At 31.0% G+C, this 16,872-nt stretch overlaps 1 protein-coding gene across 7 annotated transcripts; it reads right to left on the bottom strand.

The window, feature by feature from the left end:
* Nucleotides 1–6,178: 6,178 nt before the first annotated feature.
* On the bottom strand, nt 6,179–14,346 carry LOC109815958 (TMV resistance protein N). 7 transcript variants are annotated; one of them, XR_014432512.1, is made up of 8 exons: nt 14,189–14,346; nt 13,096–13,598; nt 11,804–12,905; nt 9,131–9,409; nt 8,245–9,018; nt 7,099–8,135; nt 6,758–6,854; nt 6,179–6,546 (listed from the first exon to the last, which is right to left on the bottom strand). XR_014432512.1 is itself a non-coding variant. In XM_020380788.3 (7 exons), exons 2-7 carry the CDS (start codon nt 13,590–13,592, stop codon nt 6,839–6,841), a joined length of 3,705 nt encoding a protein of 1,234 aa, XP_020236377.2. In that variant the 5' UTR covers nt 13,593–13,594; nt 14,189–14,346; the 3' UTR covers nt 6,682–6,838. The 7 variants fall into 7 exon arrangements, 5 of the variants coding, with proteins under 5 accessions (XP_020236377.2, XP_020236376.2, XP_020236378.2 ...); XR_014432513.1 differs by having other exon boundaries at nt 7,079–8,135; XM_020380788.3 differs by lacking the exon at nt 6,179–6,546 and having other exon boundaries at nt 6,682–6,854; nt 13,096–13,594.
* Between the last annotated feature and the right edge of the window lie 2,526 nt (nt 14,347–16,872).

Consider the following 16,872-nt stretch of genomic DNA (forward strand, 5'->3'; position numbering starts at 1 on the left):
TCCATTCACTCCACCTTCTTCTCTTTCACTTTGATGTTTGCTCCTTCCTCCTCTGTCTCCACTTCTCTTCCACTTTGATGCTAGTGGAGCCTCCGGCTTTGTTGGTGACAAGAGGTGGAGAAGACATCCACCAAACCAAAGGGAGAAGAAGATGTTCAAATTTCTTCTAATTTCCTTTAGTTTCCCTTGTGTTTTTTTTTTCTCTTTTGTGAAGTTTTTCTATTTTTTGTATGTTGCTCTGTTATATGTAATGAAATATATTTTTGTGTTCTTTTATTTCTTTTGTTTTAACCATGCATATGTTTTCAAGGGGAGTCCTTTATGTTTGAATAATATGCTCTAATACTTCAGTTTGTCAAACACTATAACATCTAATGAAAAAGACTAAGTAAATGTGACGAACCAAATGTCATAAGAAGAAATCAGACCACAATCAAAGTTTCTCACATGACTTCTAGTATCTTGGATATATATATATATCACATTAGTCTGATAATTTTTAACTAAGCACTTCTTATAGACTCTTTTCAAAATATGAACACTTGTTTCATCTTATCAGAAAAAGAAAATCACTTTTAAAGCTATTATATAAAGATCAAGGCTTTAAACTACAAAAAAAAAACAGATAGACACAACATATACATATACGAAGAAAAATGTTGTACATGAAAAAACATTCATTGAGTAGTTTACCTTGATCAAATACTCTGAGAACAAGTTGAAGCACTACAAAGAAGATCTCATTTGCAAATCTTGTATCTAGTTCTTTGTAGTCCTTTTGTGCTATATTTTTATAGTAACACGTCTAGAAGAGATGAAGCTATAATTGTAACTCTTGTCAAATTTATTTATAAGGGTTGAGCCTAGAGAGACTTATGTAAAGAATACTTAGTGTTTGACCATGGAGAGGCTTTTACAAAAGAATACTTAGTGGTTAATCCTGAAGATACTTGTTGAAAGAATACTTGGGTTTAAGCCTAGAGAGGCTTGTTGAAAGAATACTTAGGTTTGAGCCTGGAGAGGCTTGTTGAAAAAATAATTGGTTTGAGCCAGAAGTGGCTTGTGAAATAATACTAGTATATTATTGAAGATAGTGGAATTCAATTTAGTTAGATTGAGAATTAGACGTAGTCTTTGGGTTAGAGATGAATCAGTATAAAACACTTGTGTCATTTCATCTATTTTTAGTACTTCATTTGATTACCTTCCAATACTTCATCCATTTCCATTTTCATTGCCTCACTACAAAAGTTTGAGTTTTTGTATACACTATTCAAACTCCTTCTAGTGTGTATCTTTTTCTCCAATAAAACCTTCTTGCATCTTGAGAGGGTGTCAATCAAGGTTGGAGTGATCCTTATCTCTAAGCCTTCAACAAGTCTTACGAAGGAGTTGTCATTAGCCACTATCAATGCTGAAAAGTAAGCGTATGGTGCATACAACCAGTTGCACTGTAGCTCTACAAAATTCAACCATCTTATCTTGTTGAGGTAGTACTAGACAAGAAATCCATCTTTAACCAATTGGATCAAGTCTACATGGGAACCTTGCTTTGGCGAGTGGTTTTTTGGGGTGTCATTTTTTTGAGAGGTTGAGAAGTGGTTTATAGAGAAGAAGTTCTAGGATTTTTTGAGAAAGTAGAGTGTAGCAAATGCAAGAGCAATTGAGTGTTTGGAGATTATGGGGGAAGGTAGTTTTAAGTTTTCAAATATGTGGTTGGTAAGATGAAAAGATAAGAAATGAAAGATAATAGGTCATTTAATTTTGATTCGACAACATCTTTAACCTTCCCACTGTTCCACGCATGCTTTACTCAATCCCCATTTTGTAATCATTAAAAAGCATTAGTGAGTATTAAATGAAAAAGATGCCTTTTTAGATTAGAGAAGATATATTAGAAAAAATATATTAATAAAATAATATGACAAATCAATGAGTCAGACGAATCATGCATGTACATGCCAACATAAGATGATGTATTACAAATGAAGCATGTAAGATGAAGTAAATGTAAGACGATGTACAATAATTCTTAGTCTGAGATGCATTTCAAGTTAAGGTGATTTCTAATGAATCTAAAGTCTTCTTCAACTAAAGCTTTAATAAAGACATCAGCCCATTGATGATCAATATCAATAAAATTTATGTCAAAAACTCTTTTTTGTACATAATCATGAATAAAATGATATCTTATTTATATGTGCTTAGCTTTAGAATATTGTATAAGATTTTTAGACAGATTAATAACACTAATGTTCACAGAAAATAGGTATATTATGTTCAAGACTAGAGTAGTCTTTTAATTGATATTTCACCTTTAGTAGTTGTGAGCAAAAACTAGAAATAGAGATGTATTTTTATTTTATTGTAGAAAGTTCGATGGAGTTCTACTTTTTGCTAGCCCAAGAGGACAATGACCCAAAAAATGACATCTTCCACTTGTTCTTTTTCTCTCAATTCTATCACCAGCATAGTATGCATTATAGTATCCTGTTAACCTAAAATCTTTGGATTTCTCATAGAACAAGCTAAAGGTTATTAATATTTGCAAGATATCTTAAAATTTTCTTTACAACTTTAAGACGAGACTCTTCGGGATCAAATTGAAAACATGCACATGCACATAAACATACATTGTATATGATGTTGAGTCTACTAGTAGTGAGATATAGGAGTGAACCAATCATACCTCTGTAGATTTTCTGATCTAATGATTTACCTTATTCATTTTTTGACAGTCCTATAGATGGATACATAGGTGTAGGCATAGGTTTATAGTCATTCATCTTAAACTTTGTGAGATGTTCTTTAGTATACTTTTGTTGATGAGTGAATATGCCTTCATCTGATTGCTTGATCTGTAGTCTTAGGAAAAACTTAAGTTCACCCATCATGTTCATTTCAAACTCCATCTACATAAGCTTCAAAACACCCTTACATAAAGATTCATTAGTAACACCAAATATAATGTCATCAACATAAGTTTGTACTACTATAAGGTGTATGTCAAACTCTTTTCTAAAAAGGTTTGTGTCAACATTGCCTCTCAGAGTCATTATTAGTTAAAAAGCTACTTAGCCTTTCATACAAGCTCTAGGAGCTTGTTTCAAACTATAAAGCCTTTTTGAGTTTAAAAACACGATCTTTGAAAAAAGGATTTTCAAAACCAAGAGGGTTGTCTAACATTGACTTTCTCTTCAATGATACCATTTAAAAAAGCATCTTTTACATCTATTTGAAAAAGCTTGATATCTTTATGAGCTGCAAAGACTATCATAATCCTAATGGCTTCAAGTCTAGCAACAAGTGCAAAGGTCTCAAGAAAGTCTATACCTTCTTGCTAATTGTAGCCTTGAGCTACTAATTTAACCTTATTACTTACCACTTTACCTTGTTCATCTAGCTTGTTTCTGAAGACCAATCTAGTTCCAATATCTTGATTTTCAAGCTTTGGAACAAGTGTTCAAACACCATTTCTTTAAAACTGATGAAGTTTCTTTTCCATAGCTAAAACCCAATCATTGTCCTTGAGTGCTTCATCTATTATCTTTGCCTCAATATCTAAGACTAGAGCATAGGATCCATTGTCTTTAAAGGAAGACCTTATTCTAATTCCTTCAATCTTGTCTCCCAAAATTTGATCTTGTGGGTGATAATTTACGAATTTCCAATCTCTATGAAATATGGATGCATCATTTGACTAATTTGTGTGACTTTTAGTCTCAGTAATTGTTTGCTCCTTTCCGTCTGTCCCAATCATCTTTTTTGGTTCAATCTCCAAGTCTGAAAATTATTCTTCTAGATCTGATAATATCCTATTAGTCGTTAGAGCATTAATAAATTTAACATGGATTGATTCTTCAACTACAAAGGTTCTAGAGTTAAAGACTTTATATGCCTTTGAATTATTTGAATATCCAAGGAAGATATCTTTGTTCACTTTGGAATCAAACTTTCCAAGTTGATTCTTAGTGTTGAGGACATAGCATTCACATCTAAATGGATGAAAATACAACATGTTGGATCTTCTCCCCCTCCATAATTCATAAGGCGCCTTGTTCAATATTGGCCTTATCAATATTATGTTTTAGATATAGCAAGTAGTGTTCACTACTTCTACCCATAAATGTTTTGGTAAGGAGTTTTTGCAAAGAAGTGTTCTAGTTATTTCTTATAAAGTTTGGTTATTTCTTTCAACTATACCATTTTTTTAAAATGTTTTTATGAAGAGAAGTTATTAAAGATATATTTCTTTTTGAAATTTAAACTAGTGTTATAATAATTAATTAAAAGAATGTGATACAATCTTTCCTAACAATGAAAAAAAATCATCCTAAAAATTTTATTTTTTGTGAAAAAATGCAAATACTATTCCTAGCTATACAACGCTCAACTCCTACCAAATATTTAGTTGCTTCCATTTCTCTTAATCTTGACATAATCAAACATGCTTCTTTTTTAGTTATATAATACCGCTAATCTTTTATATATATAGGTGAAGTATTACTGATTAGTCTTCCTTTAGAAAGGTATATTGGATTGAGATTTCAAAAGACAATTTTAGCATAAAAAAGTTGTAGATTTTAATAGATTTTAAAAGACTTTGTAAGAACGTCATAATTTTTAGGAATTTTTTAAAAGACTTTTAAAATTTAGATTTTAATCAAGACTTTGTAATTCAAATTTTAATAGATTTTAACAAATTTTAATGAATTTATATTATAAGATTTTAAAGCATTTTATGAATTTCACAGAAAAACATGGATTTGTAATACTACAATATTTAATAATAAAAAAATATAACATAAATAATAAAGAAAAAACGTAAAACCAACACAATTTTTCTATATTTTACAAATAATTATCTATCTTTTGACAAATAATTCACTTTAATGTCCTCCTAACTAACATTTTTTCACATATTTAAAGTTATATTATTCCTCCATGAATTGACATACTCTCTTTCATGTGCTTGAGACTGAAAAATATATTTAAAATTATAGTCTTCGTTACTCATAGTATTGAAGATGAAGATTCTTCCACTAATTTAATTGAAAATTCATGAAAACGACATTCTTTATAAATAAAATAATGTAATACCACATATTAATACAAATTTAGCTTATGTCTTAAATAGAAATAGACTCTAACTAAAAAATTGTGAAACATGATTTTAAAATATTAAATTTTCTCTCAATCACATTTCTTAAGAATGTATAGTGTAAATAGAAAACTTTATTTTCATTCTAAGAATTAATAAATATTTCAATATTAAATTTTATTAAAAACAAACAATTAATTTTTAATAATTTAAAATTTTTAATAATAATAATATATTTAATAATAAAAAAATCATTTAAATATTTAATAATTAAAAAATAAATATTGATAAATTATACATCAATTGATATATAATAAAAAAGAAGATAGGAAAAGAAGAAGAGATAAATAAATAAAAAGAGAAAGAGAAAAGACATAAGAGAGAGAAAAGAATATCAAAGAGATAAGCAAGAAAGGCTAGAAAAAAGATTTAAAAGAAGGAAAAATAAAAAAGAATAAGGATAGAATAGAAAAAAATCATGTAAACTCTCAAAAAAATTTGTAAGATTATTTGATAAATTAATTACATATAAATTATATTAAAAAATCTCACAAATTTCAGTATTCAAAATAATTCATTGAAATCTCTATATTTTTTAATACTAACATACTGTTTTCAAGTAAAAAAATATCTTAATTGAATATCATTATATTTTGATAGATTCTTAAAAAAATTCTAATTGTCTTAATTAAATACCACTAGACTTAGACAGACTCTTAAAAATCCTTGATTGTCTTAATTGAATACCACATAAATTTTTTATATTAAAAAGATTCTTGATTAAATACTACAAAACTTTTTTATAACAAAAAAATCTTTTAAAATTCATTAAAATCTTAATTCAACACACCCCATTTAATGTACTTTATAAAACTTCTCCAACGTGACAAACAATTTGGAATACACTTCCTCATTTACAAGGTATGCGAATATGATAAATATTGAAGAAAAAAAATGGACATGCAAGTTTGATTAATAAACTACTAGATTCATTTTGAAAAAGAACCAAATATGCAAAAACAAGAATACGTTCCCCCGACCATGATATGATGATAGGATGAATAACTAGAAAGTAAATAAATCTATCTGACAACTATTGGACCCCTGTTGAAGAAGAATTAGACAAGATCCAATGAATTTAAAAATGAGCTTGCAGGATTTAGTAACTCTGTCTAATTCTCGCCTCAACTCAACTATTTATAACCTTGTTACAAACGCCACTATCTCGCATCAACTCAAATATTTGCTCTAACCACACAAGATCTCATACATTAGCATTCTAATACTCAAGAAACAACAAATATTGGCCCGAAATCTAACAACCAACTTCCAATGCAATCTCAACACATCTCCTAAGGGATGTATTGTCTTCTCAAACTGCCAATCCATTCATGGCATATGTTGAACCCAATGAAATGAAGTTTCTACGCTTGCAGTAAGTATTGCTGGAATCAAAGTTGAAATCTTCAAAGTCTATACAAAATTTCATAAATATACAAAGAACCTTTTTGCACAATCAATAAAATAACTCTTCTTGTTGAGAATAGTAGAAATATAAATACCAAAAATTAGAAAAGCTGTAAAAATAAAATAAAATACATATATATAATTATATATATATACAAACTATTCCAAAAGAAATAAAAAGTTTCTCACTCCGTAGGAAGATATAATGATCTTTAGCTTCCTATTTTCTTCCTCTTCCTAACTCTTGATGGTCTCCATCTTCTCCAAGGGTTAAAATTTCTCCTTCCTACATAGAAAATAAAGAGAAAAGAGTAAAATGATCCAAAAAAAAATGCCTCAATTTCACATCTAGATCTTATAAAAATAATCCCACTTTATCATTAGAAAAAAAAGTCATTCAAATGAAAAAAAATAAAAATTAAGGGTGATATGACATTTTTTTATACTCCAACTTTTTAAGCAACATATCTCATTAAAACTTTAAAAAGACCTAGCTCTGTACATTCTCACCATATACATAGACGCTCTACCTTAAAATCAACGGATTAACAGGTTTGCCTTCATGGACAAATTCATTCCTTCCCTTCCAAATTGCCCAACAAATACTTCCCACTAGAGCAAATGCTTGGCTGGCATTTTCGAGATATACCCTATTAATCTCTACGAGTTTCTGGCAAAGCCAAAGTTGAAAGCTTTGAACTGTATTGACATCAATGCACCACTGGAAATCACTTCCAAACCAAAGGGGTTGTGTCCATGGACAAAACAGGAACACATGTTCAATGGTTTCAGGTTCAGTTCCACAAATGGGACAGAGGGGGCTATCTACAAGCTTCCTCCTGAAAAGATATTCACAAGTTGGCAAAGCATCTTGGCAACTATTCCACATTAGGACTTTAACATGTAGAGGAGCAGCAATGCTGCAAATTGCCGACCATAGTCTCTGTGATACACCATGATAACCACTATTACCTTCATGCTGCTTCATATGTGATGCCTCCCAAATTCCCATACCTTGTGATAAACGGCTCCTTTTGGGCAACGGTTGAAAATTTCCATTCAAACCCGACTTGGAAACTTCACTATATGCTCTCTTTGGAGACCTAGGATTTGTGAACCGGACATCCTCCACGGTTGTTTTTTTCTTGTAGACATGAACCCCCATCCATTTAATGATTCCTTTCTTGGATTTGCATGAATGTGGAAAGACCATTGGTCCTACGTATGAAATCTCAACATGATTCCACCCATCATCCCCATACACACTTTCCAATTCACCATTGTAGGATTTGAGTTGTACATCGGACAAAAATATATGATATGTGATTAGTTTTGATTGCACAGTGAAATTGCAATGCAGCTTTTGAATAGAATTGATGACCAAGTGGAATCTTGAAGTGGGAAAACTGCCCTGTTGGTCCAAAACTCCAACAACAGCTAGAGCCATCTTTGGAAATTTGTGACGAAACCAGAAAGACAGGGATGGTCCCACAACACAATGGTCGAACCATTCTGGTATCCTTGTTCCTGGAAGGGAAAAATCTGTGCCCCCACCCTCATGTAATCTCTGTTAGGCGTTAGCCAAAATATATAGAGAAAGCATCATTGGTTTTAACAGTTAAAAGCATTACTTGACAACTGAGTTTGTGAGATTTACCAAGAGTAAGAAACCTTACCTGATTCAATAACATGCTTTGAGACATGTGATTCAGTGATGTACAGTTTATTGCCGAGAGATATTTTATCTTTGGAGGAACCCCTCTGATTTCTTGAAGCTTCTTGCAATTGTCCATAACTAGATACTTTAGAAAGCGACACTGGCTAATGCATTCAGGAAGGACTTTGAACGCACTGGCAGTTAGGTCTAAGAATTCAACATTGGAGTGGCTGACAGGTGTCAAATCATTGTAGCTTAATCTAACATCTTTCATCAAAGGCTTGGATGAAGCCAATTCATTTTTACCAAGGATTAAATTTACATGCCGTCCACATTTTACAGCTGTCAATCTCTCAAGTTTTGGTAACATCAAAATACTTATTGGGATCTGATAAAGCTTCTTGCACTTGTCCAGCACTAAATATTTAAGTCCAGTGAGTTTCCTAAACGAAAATGGTAATTCTTCGATAGCAGTACCACACAGATCAAGATTTTTTATATGTTCCATGTCTTCTAATATATTTGGCAAATAGTGGAGGCTTGAGCATTTTCTGAGAGACAGATGTTCAAGTGATGTTAGCTTGAAGTTGTGAGGAAGAAACCTTAGATTGGTGCATCCAATAGCAGTGAACCGTGTAAGTTTATCAAGAAGCCCAACGGAATCATGAACCTCTACTAAATTCTTACAATGATCAAGACAAAGCTTCATTAAATTTTGGGCTCCAGACATGTCAGGTACCTTTTTCATGAATCTGCAACCTCTTAAAACCATTTCACTCAAAGACTCGAACTTCTGGTAAGCCAAAACTAAAAATAATTACTCTTGGAAATTTTCAAATACAGTTTATAAATATAAATATATAAGACAAACAAAATATTTCAACAAAGATATCAATTGTACATACCATGTGTTCGAGTTGTTTGCCCAAGAAATTGCAACTCATAGACAAATCTACCATAACAAGTCTCTTTGGATCAAATTCAGGTGGCAGAGACTGTGAAGGATATCCCCACCATTTTAGTACTCTCAAACTATTTGGGAGATGTTCAGGGCCTCTAGAAAAGTAAGCATTTTCAATAGTTAGTATCTTTAGGTTTGTCATCTTCTTGAGCTCACTTCCATTCCATCGAACATCCTTACTCTTTGGCAAATGTAGCATGATTACTTCAATTGTTTCGGTTCCCTTTTAAGCCAAAAGAATAAAACCCACAAGTTACACATTAGTTGTTGGCAATATCATGTATATATATATATATTTAGAGAAGTTTCAGAGTCATAAAGCAGATTATCCAATTGTTAAGAAATTTCACAAGCACAAATTTAATAAAGTCAACAATCATGTCCTCTAGAATATACTTGTCAAAACAGTTTCATCTAAGTGCAAAAAGAAAAACATGGTGGTGCACATAAGATGGAAAGTAAAATAGTTAAGGAAAGTTATGTCAATTATTGGCATAAAGTAGGAGCAATAACATATTAAGATATTTGTAATTATAATTGTCATTAGCAATTATATATTATAAGAATAAGTTGAATAGTAATTGTCATGTTGACAGTTTAGGACACAAAGTTAGGAGTATTTACATGTTAAATAGGGGAAAAGTACTCAATCTCCTAAATTTTATCCCTTTCACAAACAAACATCCTAAACTTAAAACTTGTCCAAATCAATCCTTGATTCTTCTGCAAATAAACATCATGAACTTGAATTTCATTTTCATTTATCTTTAAACTTCACCTTTTTTTTTGCAAACAGAGGAACCTTCGAATTTATCTTCAATCCATTTGATCTGTAAAGTTTATCCTTTTTTTTATAAATAGCTTTTTCTATCAAATTAGAGTTAAATTACTAACCAAAAAGAAAACACAATAGTTTATTTATCTTAAATTTCAATCATTCATTAATTATAATTTTTTTGCTACAACTAATTTTTTTCTAAATATTAAAATATAATAAAAATATGTATTTAGAAGAAATAAAAAGGAAAATTAATTAAAGAAAACAATAAAAAAAAATTGTTTTGTTTTTAATGCTAAATTTTATTGTATTTTACTTTAATGTTTTATAAAGTTTTGTATAAAAATAAAACTAATAAATGATTGAGACTTATTAGAGTATGTTCGATTCTCTTGAAGAACCCTAACTTCACTCTTTCCTCTTGCCTCTGTATCGCAAATCTCCAATTCTTTCTTGATCGTGAATATCTGATTTTCTCTCTTATCACCAATTTTGACCCTCTTGAAGAACCCTAACTTATCTTTTTCTTCATGCCTATAAGCATCGCAAATTTTAGCACTTTTGAAACCAAGAGCTATCTCTTATGGTGTTAGCAAGTGGAACCTATTATTCATGTTTTGCGCTTGACTTGTAGTTCTCCTAGATATGAGCATAATTGGAGCTCATTTGAAATGGCAATTGAAGTTCATGACCTTTTTTATGGTTTTAATTTTCTTTGTTTAGTTTTAGACTTAGATGATCATAATATTTTAGTATTTTATTTTCTAGGTTCATACAAAGAGGAGAAATCACTTGTATCAAAAGAAGATGAATGACTTAGTTTATATGATGTACAACTTGAACTTTAAAAGTAAACTAAAAAGGAAAATTGTTACTCTTCCATTTGATGATATTCAATCTAATGATGAATGGATAATTGAAGAAGGAGACAATGTTGGGATGAGCAACCTCAAGTTAAAGGTGATGGTGGTAGTAATGTGCAATTGGTTGGAGGAGGTTCAAGTAATCCAACTTTGGATGCATGTCATCTTGACAATTTGGTTTTTGATAACAATATTGTTAATGAACATTTTTCATCCGAGGAAGATCTTGATGGTGATGAGGATGATGATGGAAATGGTATAGGTGACCTTGGACTCAGATGATATTATTAGAGGATTAGTCATGGAGATTTGAAGACATTAGTCTTTTTATAGTTTTTTAAATGCTATTATATTAATAACTTATGTTTTGTATGAATTTAAGCTTGATTTGGTGTACTTCAATCTTATTGAGTGGTAATGTACTACTAAATTTTGCTACTTTATTATTGTAATTTTCTATTTTTTTATAATACGGAGTTGAAATGTTGATTTATTATGTTATTTATAGGTATTTTTATACTTTTATATCAAGTAAACTCTTATAAGTTTACGACTCAAGTTTATGGAACCTCCATGATTTTACATAAACTCTCGAGTTTGACAACTTTGGTTACATGAGTGTATTGTTTTATAAGGTTTAGTTTTCTATTTTAGGAGTAATTATTTCATGTAGGGAAAAGATACTTGTATAACAAAATTGTACAACATAATTTTGTGTCTATCTCTATCCATCACTTTATGTATTACACTCATTAATAATGGAGATAGACAAAATAATATTGTTGTATGGGAGCACTTACGTAAATTTTGTATAGAATATGCCCTTTAAGAAAGTAGTGACATGTGAGTGCATTCAAAAGTTCTTTGAACATGATTATTATCTATAGGAGTTGGTAAACTCAAGTTCAACTTTTTTTGTAATTTGCTATTCAATTAGTGTGCCTAAATCTCAAATTCCAATATTCTATCAGCATACCTTGTCATTTTCCAAGACATCAACAATATCTTCATAAAGCCATAATCTACTGCGTTTCCCAGGTTCTGATGGTGATTCCTGCCGAACAATTTCTCTGCCCATGTCCTCTACCAAGTTATGCATTCTCACAAAACCACATTGATCGATCTTTATGAGAGATCTATCAATCAACACTCGAATAACATACTCTGGTGAGAAACCACGACCTTGGAGCAATAAACTTATGACATCTTTCAAAATGTAACCTCTAAAGAAACAAGCTATGTCAAGGAAAACTTCTTTCTCATTTCTCTTCAAACCATCATAGCTTACTTTAAGTTTTTCCTGAATATCTTCATCTGGAATTCTTTCATAAGTATCTAATGCTGCTATCCATTCAGACATTGTTTTACCACATAAGTTAGAACCTATTATTTCCAAAGCCAAAGGAAGGCCATTGGAATAAAGTATTGCCCGCTTAGAGACATCCATGTAACTTGGACCAACCTCATTGCTTTTAAAAGCATGCCAACTAAACAGCTCAAGAGCTTCTTTATGATCTAATCCTTTTGCCTCATATGTTCTTTCAACACCACGTACGTGTAGCAAATGTTTATTCCTTGTCGTGACAATGATTTTGCTGCCATAACCAAACCAAGAAAGATCACCAGCAAGTGCATTAAATTGCTCCATTTTATCAACATCATCAAGGATCAAAAGAACTTTCTTCCGTTGAAGCTTGCTTTTCAATACTGCCATTCCCCTATTAATACTGCCCAACTTGATACTCTTCTCCCCAACCATTTCAGAAAGTATTGTCTCCTGAAGTTGTACTAAACCATACTTCATTGAATTTTCTCTAATATCAGCAAGAAAACACTGACCTTCAAATTGATCAGCAATGCAATTATACAATGCACATGTGATTGTGGTTTTACCTATTCCCCCGATTCCATAAATTCCAACCATGCTTACTCCTTGATTAGATCCCACATCCAAAAGTGACTTCACCTCTTGCACTCTAGATTCCAATCCAATTGGATAATTAGCCACATGTAAAGGGCTACGATTTATCTTTCTTGACACCTCTTCAACAATTGTCTGAATAAATTTATATTCGTACCTAAAAAATACATATAAAGTTAAATCAAGTGCATCCATTTCCATTAACAGGTTCAAATCTCAACATATCTTAGTAAAGCCGTATATGACTAACAATTTTTTTCTTAATGTATGTTGAAATATATCAACAAAAGAAATGAAAGTAAAAACAACAGAATCAACATATGTAAAAGTAAAAGACAGGCAAGTACCCATGTTTGAACATGAAATGAAAACCAGACAAATTAGCCGCTTCTTTTAGAGCTAGCTTCCATTTCCGCAGCCTCTCCTCGTCATTCTTGAATCTTTCTCCAAGCTTAGCCAATGCTTCCCCATAAGAACCTTCCTGATTCCGCACATAAGAAGGACTCACTCCATAAAAAACTGGCCAAACCAATCGACCCTTTTTCATTATGCACTCAAGAATTATAACAAGTTCTTCAAGACAATAAGCCGAGGAAGCATAATTTTCAGAGAAAACAACAATGGCAATTCTAGACTGCTCAATTGCCTTGAAAAGGGCTGGTGTAATCATTTCCCCTCTGCTAAGCTCCACATCATCTATGAATGTGTGGATTCCCCTGTCACAAAGAGATCTATAAAGGTTTCCAGTGAAGCCACTTCGAGTATCTTCGCCTCTAAAACTGAGGAACACATCATAAGTCCATTCACAGGTGGAAGAAGAGTAACACAGTCGCTGCTTCATCATAACTACCTTAACGAATGAAACAGTTGGTACCCTCTATAATTAGTCAAACAATAAGTGAACATCACAAGTAGATAATAAGTATGCAATTGCAATGTCAACATCTAATTCACGAAGTTTCCTTGTAGAGTGAACATCTAATTCCCTTGTTGCATGCAGTACCCAATCCAATTTAATTAACTGCTTCTAATTACTTAAAAAGTTCATTCATTAAATAGCTATAGTGATTTTACCATATATAGTAATAAAATTTTAAAACTTTCTGATATAATAAAAACCCACAGCACTGATTACTGAAGTACGAACCAAAAAGGTCGCGTTGATTCCGAAATTCAAGTTCGTGCGATGAAATCATATATGCAATCAAGCGAATCCGCAAAAGATCGTCAAAAATTAGGGATTGTGAAACCGAACAAATTAGTTAAAATTACGTAACAGCTTTTTCTTAACTCGTGTTAGCATCGAGTGAATTGATAATAATAACTCTTCCCAGACTAATAATCATGAAATGAATATGCAGAAGAAAAAGTTTCGATGGAAATTGAAAACACGGTAATAATATGAAACATATAATATGAGTGAGAAGAGAGCGAACATGCCTGCGTCCAGAGTGCTTCAGCGATGCTTATTAGTTTACAAAGTTGAATCTCATGGCGAGTTCCTTTTGCCCTTGTTTGGTAGAGGAAAGTACAGAGTTATTTCGTGTAGAGAAAAAGGAACTGATGAAAGAAATTAAGTGGAGGATTTATTTAAGAAAAATACTTTATTCTTTAGAAGTGGGTGAAAGGAGCAAATAAAATAACCTCACGTGTTGAACACATCCGTTGTAAATTTTAATTAGTTCTTTCAACTTCAAAATTTGGAATTAACTTTCTCCTTTTATTTTTTTAGCCTGAAATTATAAGTTGATTTATGATTCATAAAATATGATATATTACTTATATTTTTATATTTGAACAATTATATCACGTTATATTTTTATTTTATATTATCCTTTATGTGTATTAGATTTTAATTTGATAAAAAAATTATAATTTTTCTAATAATAATTTTTAGAATAGTATAAAATTTTAGTGGGTATTGATTGAAAATGTGATAATTTATTATAGTTGTTTAAATATGAAGATCCAAATAATATTTTGTCAAACTTTATAATAAACATATTTGTATAGAAATAAAAGATGAATAATCTCATTATAATTTTTTTAATTAGAAACATGATTAAAATATTAAAAAATTATATAAACAAATTGTTTTGTTATAGAAACTAATATAGTTTTATCCGGGGGCATAAAAGTAAAATTATGAGTAAAAGATCTAGTTCTCTTTTTTTAGTCTTATCATTATATAGTAGTTTGGTTATTTATTTTTTTCTTATTAATTCGGATATGATTCTTATCTTTAGCTTATTTTTTTGTATATTATTAAAGTTTGCTTATCATGGGAAGGATTATTGCTTTTATTCTAGTGTAATGCTTTTTAAATGAGGTATATCTTTTTATAAGCAAATGGGCCTCAAATTATAAACTCAGTAGATAATAGATCAGTTATAAACCAATTAAAATGAGAATGATCAATATGAAATCCATCAACTATGGGATTAGGAGGGTAGACAACCCTTCAACCTTAAGCATAATAACGCATAAAGGCTAAGTTAAGTGGACAATGATCATCTTTTTATAGATTGGCTATGTGCCTAAAAGGCTACACAACCTTCAACCTTAAATGTAATGGTGTATAAAAGCTAAGTAGAGTGGACAATGGTCGTCTTTCTATAGATCCATTTTGAGCCTAAGAGGATACACTATTTATTGTCTATACAAGTATGAAAGGTTTATTTGTTGAACTAGAACGATTGTATATTCAAAATATTTATTTATGTGCATTAAATACATATTTGGACACATTTTTTGAGTGGGAGGTTTGAGCTCCATGTGTCGCTATACATTGCACGAGTTTCGTGTTCCACGTATTGTTACATGTTCAGTGCACATTGTTTCATGTTCTTGTTCTACCACCAACACATCATTTCATCGAGGGTTCATAATGATGGTGGTATTTAGTAGCAAAGGTTAGATTGTCAGATTTTGGTTGAAATATTATAATTTTGTAATTTGTAAAAATAGTAAATGGTAGAATTAACTTTTTGAGGTCAACATAGAAGTTGTAGATAATTGACTTTATAAGAAAATTAATATCAACTTGATAACATATATATAGTTCTAGATATGGTGTTTGGACTACACGAGGTCTTAGAAAATTAAGTTGTGAAAATGTAGTTTATGAATGATGATGATGAATTGTTGGAGAAAAAGATACACACTAGAAGGGGGTTGAATAGTGTATATCAAAAACTCACATTTTTAATGTGCAGTGAAGTAGTAGACACTATGACAAATGAAGTACTAGAATACGAAGGCACACAGATATTATATACTGGTTCATCTTAAATATAGAGACTACGTCCAGTTCTTAATCGAACTAGGTTGAGTTTCATTATCTTTTTCAAGATACAAGTATTCTTTCATAAATCACTTTTAGCTCAAACCTAAGTAGTCTATGACTTGCCTCTCCAAGCAACTACCCAAGTATTCTTTCAACAAGCCTCTCTAGACTTATACCCAAGTATTCTTTCTTCAAGTTTCTCCAGGCTAAACACCAAGTATTCTTTTTACAAGCCTCTCCAAGCTTAACACCAAGTATTCTTTCAACAAGTCTCTCTAGGCTCAACCCTTACAAATAAATTTGACTAGAGTTACAAGGATAGCTCCGTCTCTTCTAAACGTGATACTATGAAAATACAACACAAATAAACTACAAAGAACTATGTACAAGATTTACGATGAAGAACTTCTTTGTAGTGCTTCAGCTTTGTTCTCAGAATGTTTGATTAGTGTAAACTACTTAGTGAATGTTGATCTTGTTATATACAATTTTTTTCTTTGTATCTATATGTTATATTTTATGCTTGGTGTTTGAAGGTTTGATCCTTATATAATAGCTTTAGAGAAGATGATTGTTACAACAACGTTGAGTTTGAACATTTAAATTTTCTTCATAAGTTACTTCGTCTATCTTCTTTGTTGATCCTAGAGATTACTGTTGATGCATTAAATTCCTTTCAATGAAGCATGTATCTCTTATCTGATCTTGCCATCTACTTATCATCATTTTGTTTTGAATTAAGCATAGCAGAAGTAGTGTCAGAGTAGAGTAGTTGAGTCTTCGGGCAATAGTTGAGTCTTTGGGCAACAGTTAAGCCATCGAGCAATAGTTAACAATT

The sequence above is a fragment of the Cajanus cajan genome, chromosome 3 (assembly GCF_000230855.2).
Source record: "Cajanus cajan strain Asha chromosome 3, NIPB_CcT2T_4, whole genome shotgun sequence".
Lineage (NCBI taxonomy): Eukaryota > Viridiplantae > Streptophyta > Magnoliopsida > Fabales > Fabaceae > Cajanus > Cajanus cajan.

What these genes read in the sequence shown, in the direction of transcription:
- LOC109815958 (XM_020380788.3), bottom strand. Translation starts at nt 13,592, where the DNA reads ATGATGAAGCAGCGACTGTGTTACTCTTCTTCCACCTGTGAATGGACT. An exon ending in ATGTCTTGGAAAATGACAAG is followed by an intron (nt 9,410 to 11,803) that starts GTATGCTGATAG and finishes TTGGCTTAAAAG; the next exon opens with GGAACCGAAACAATTGAAGT. An exon ending in GCAAACAACTCGAACACATG is followed by an intron (nt 9,019 to 9,130) that starts GTATGTACAATT and finishes TTGGCTTACCAG; the next exon opens with AAGTTCGAGTCTTTGAGTGA.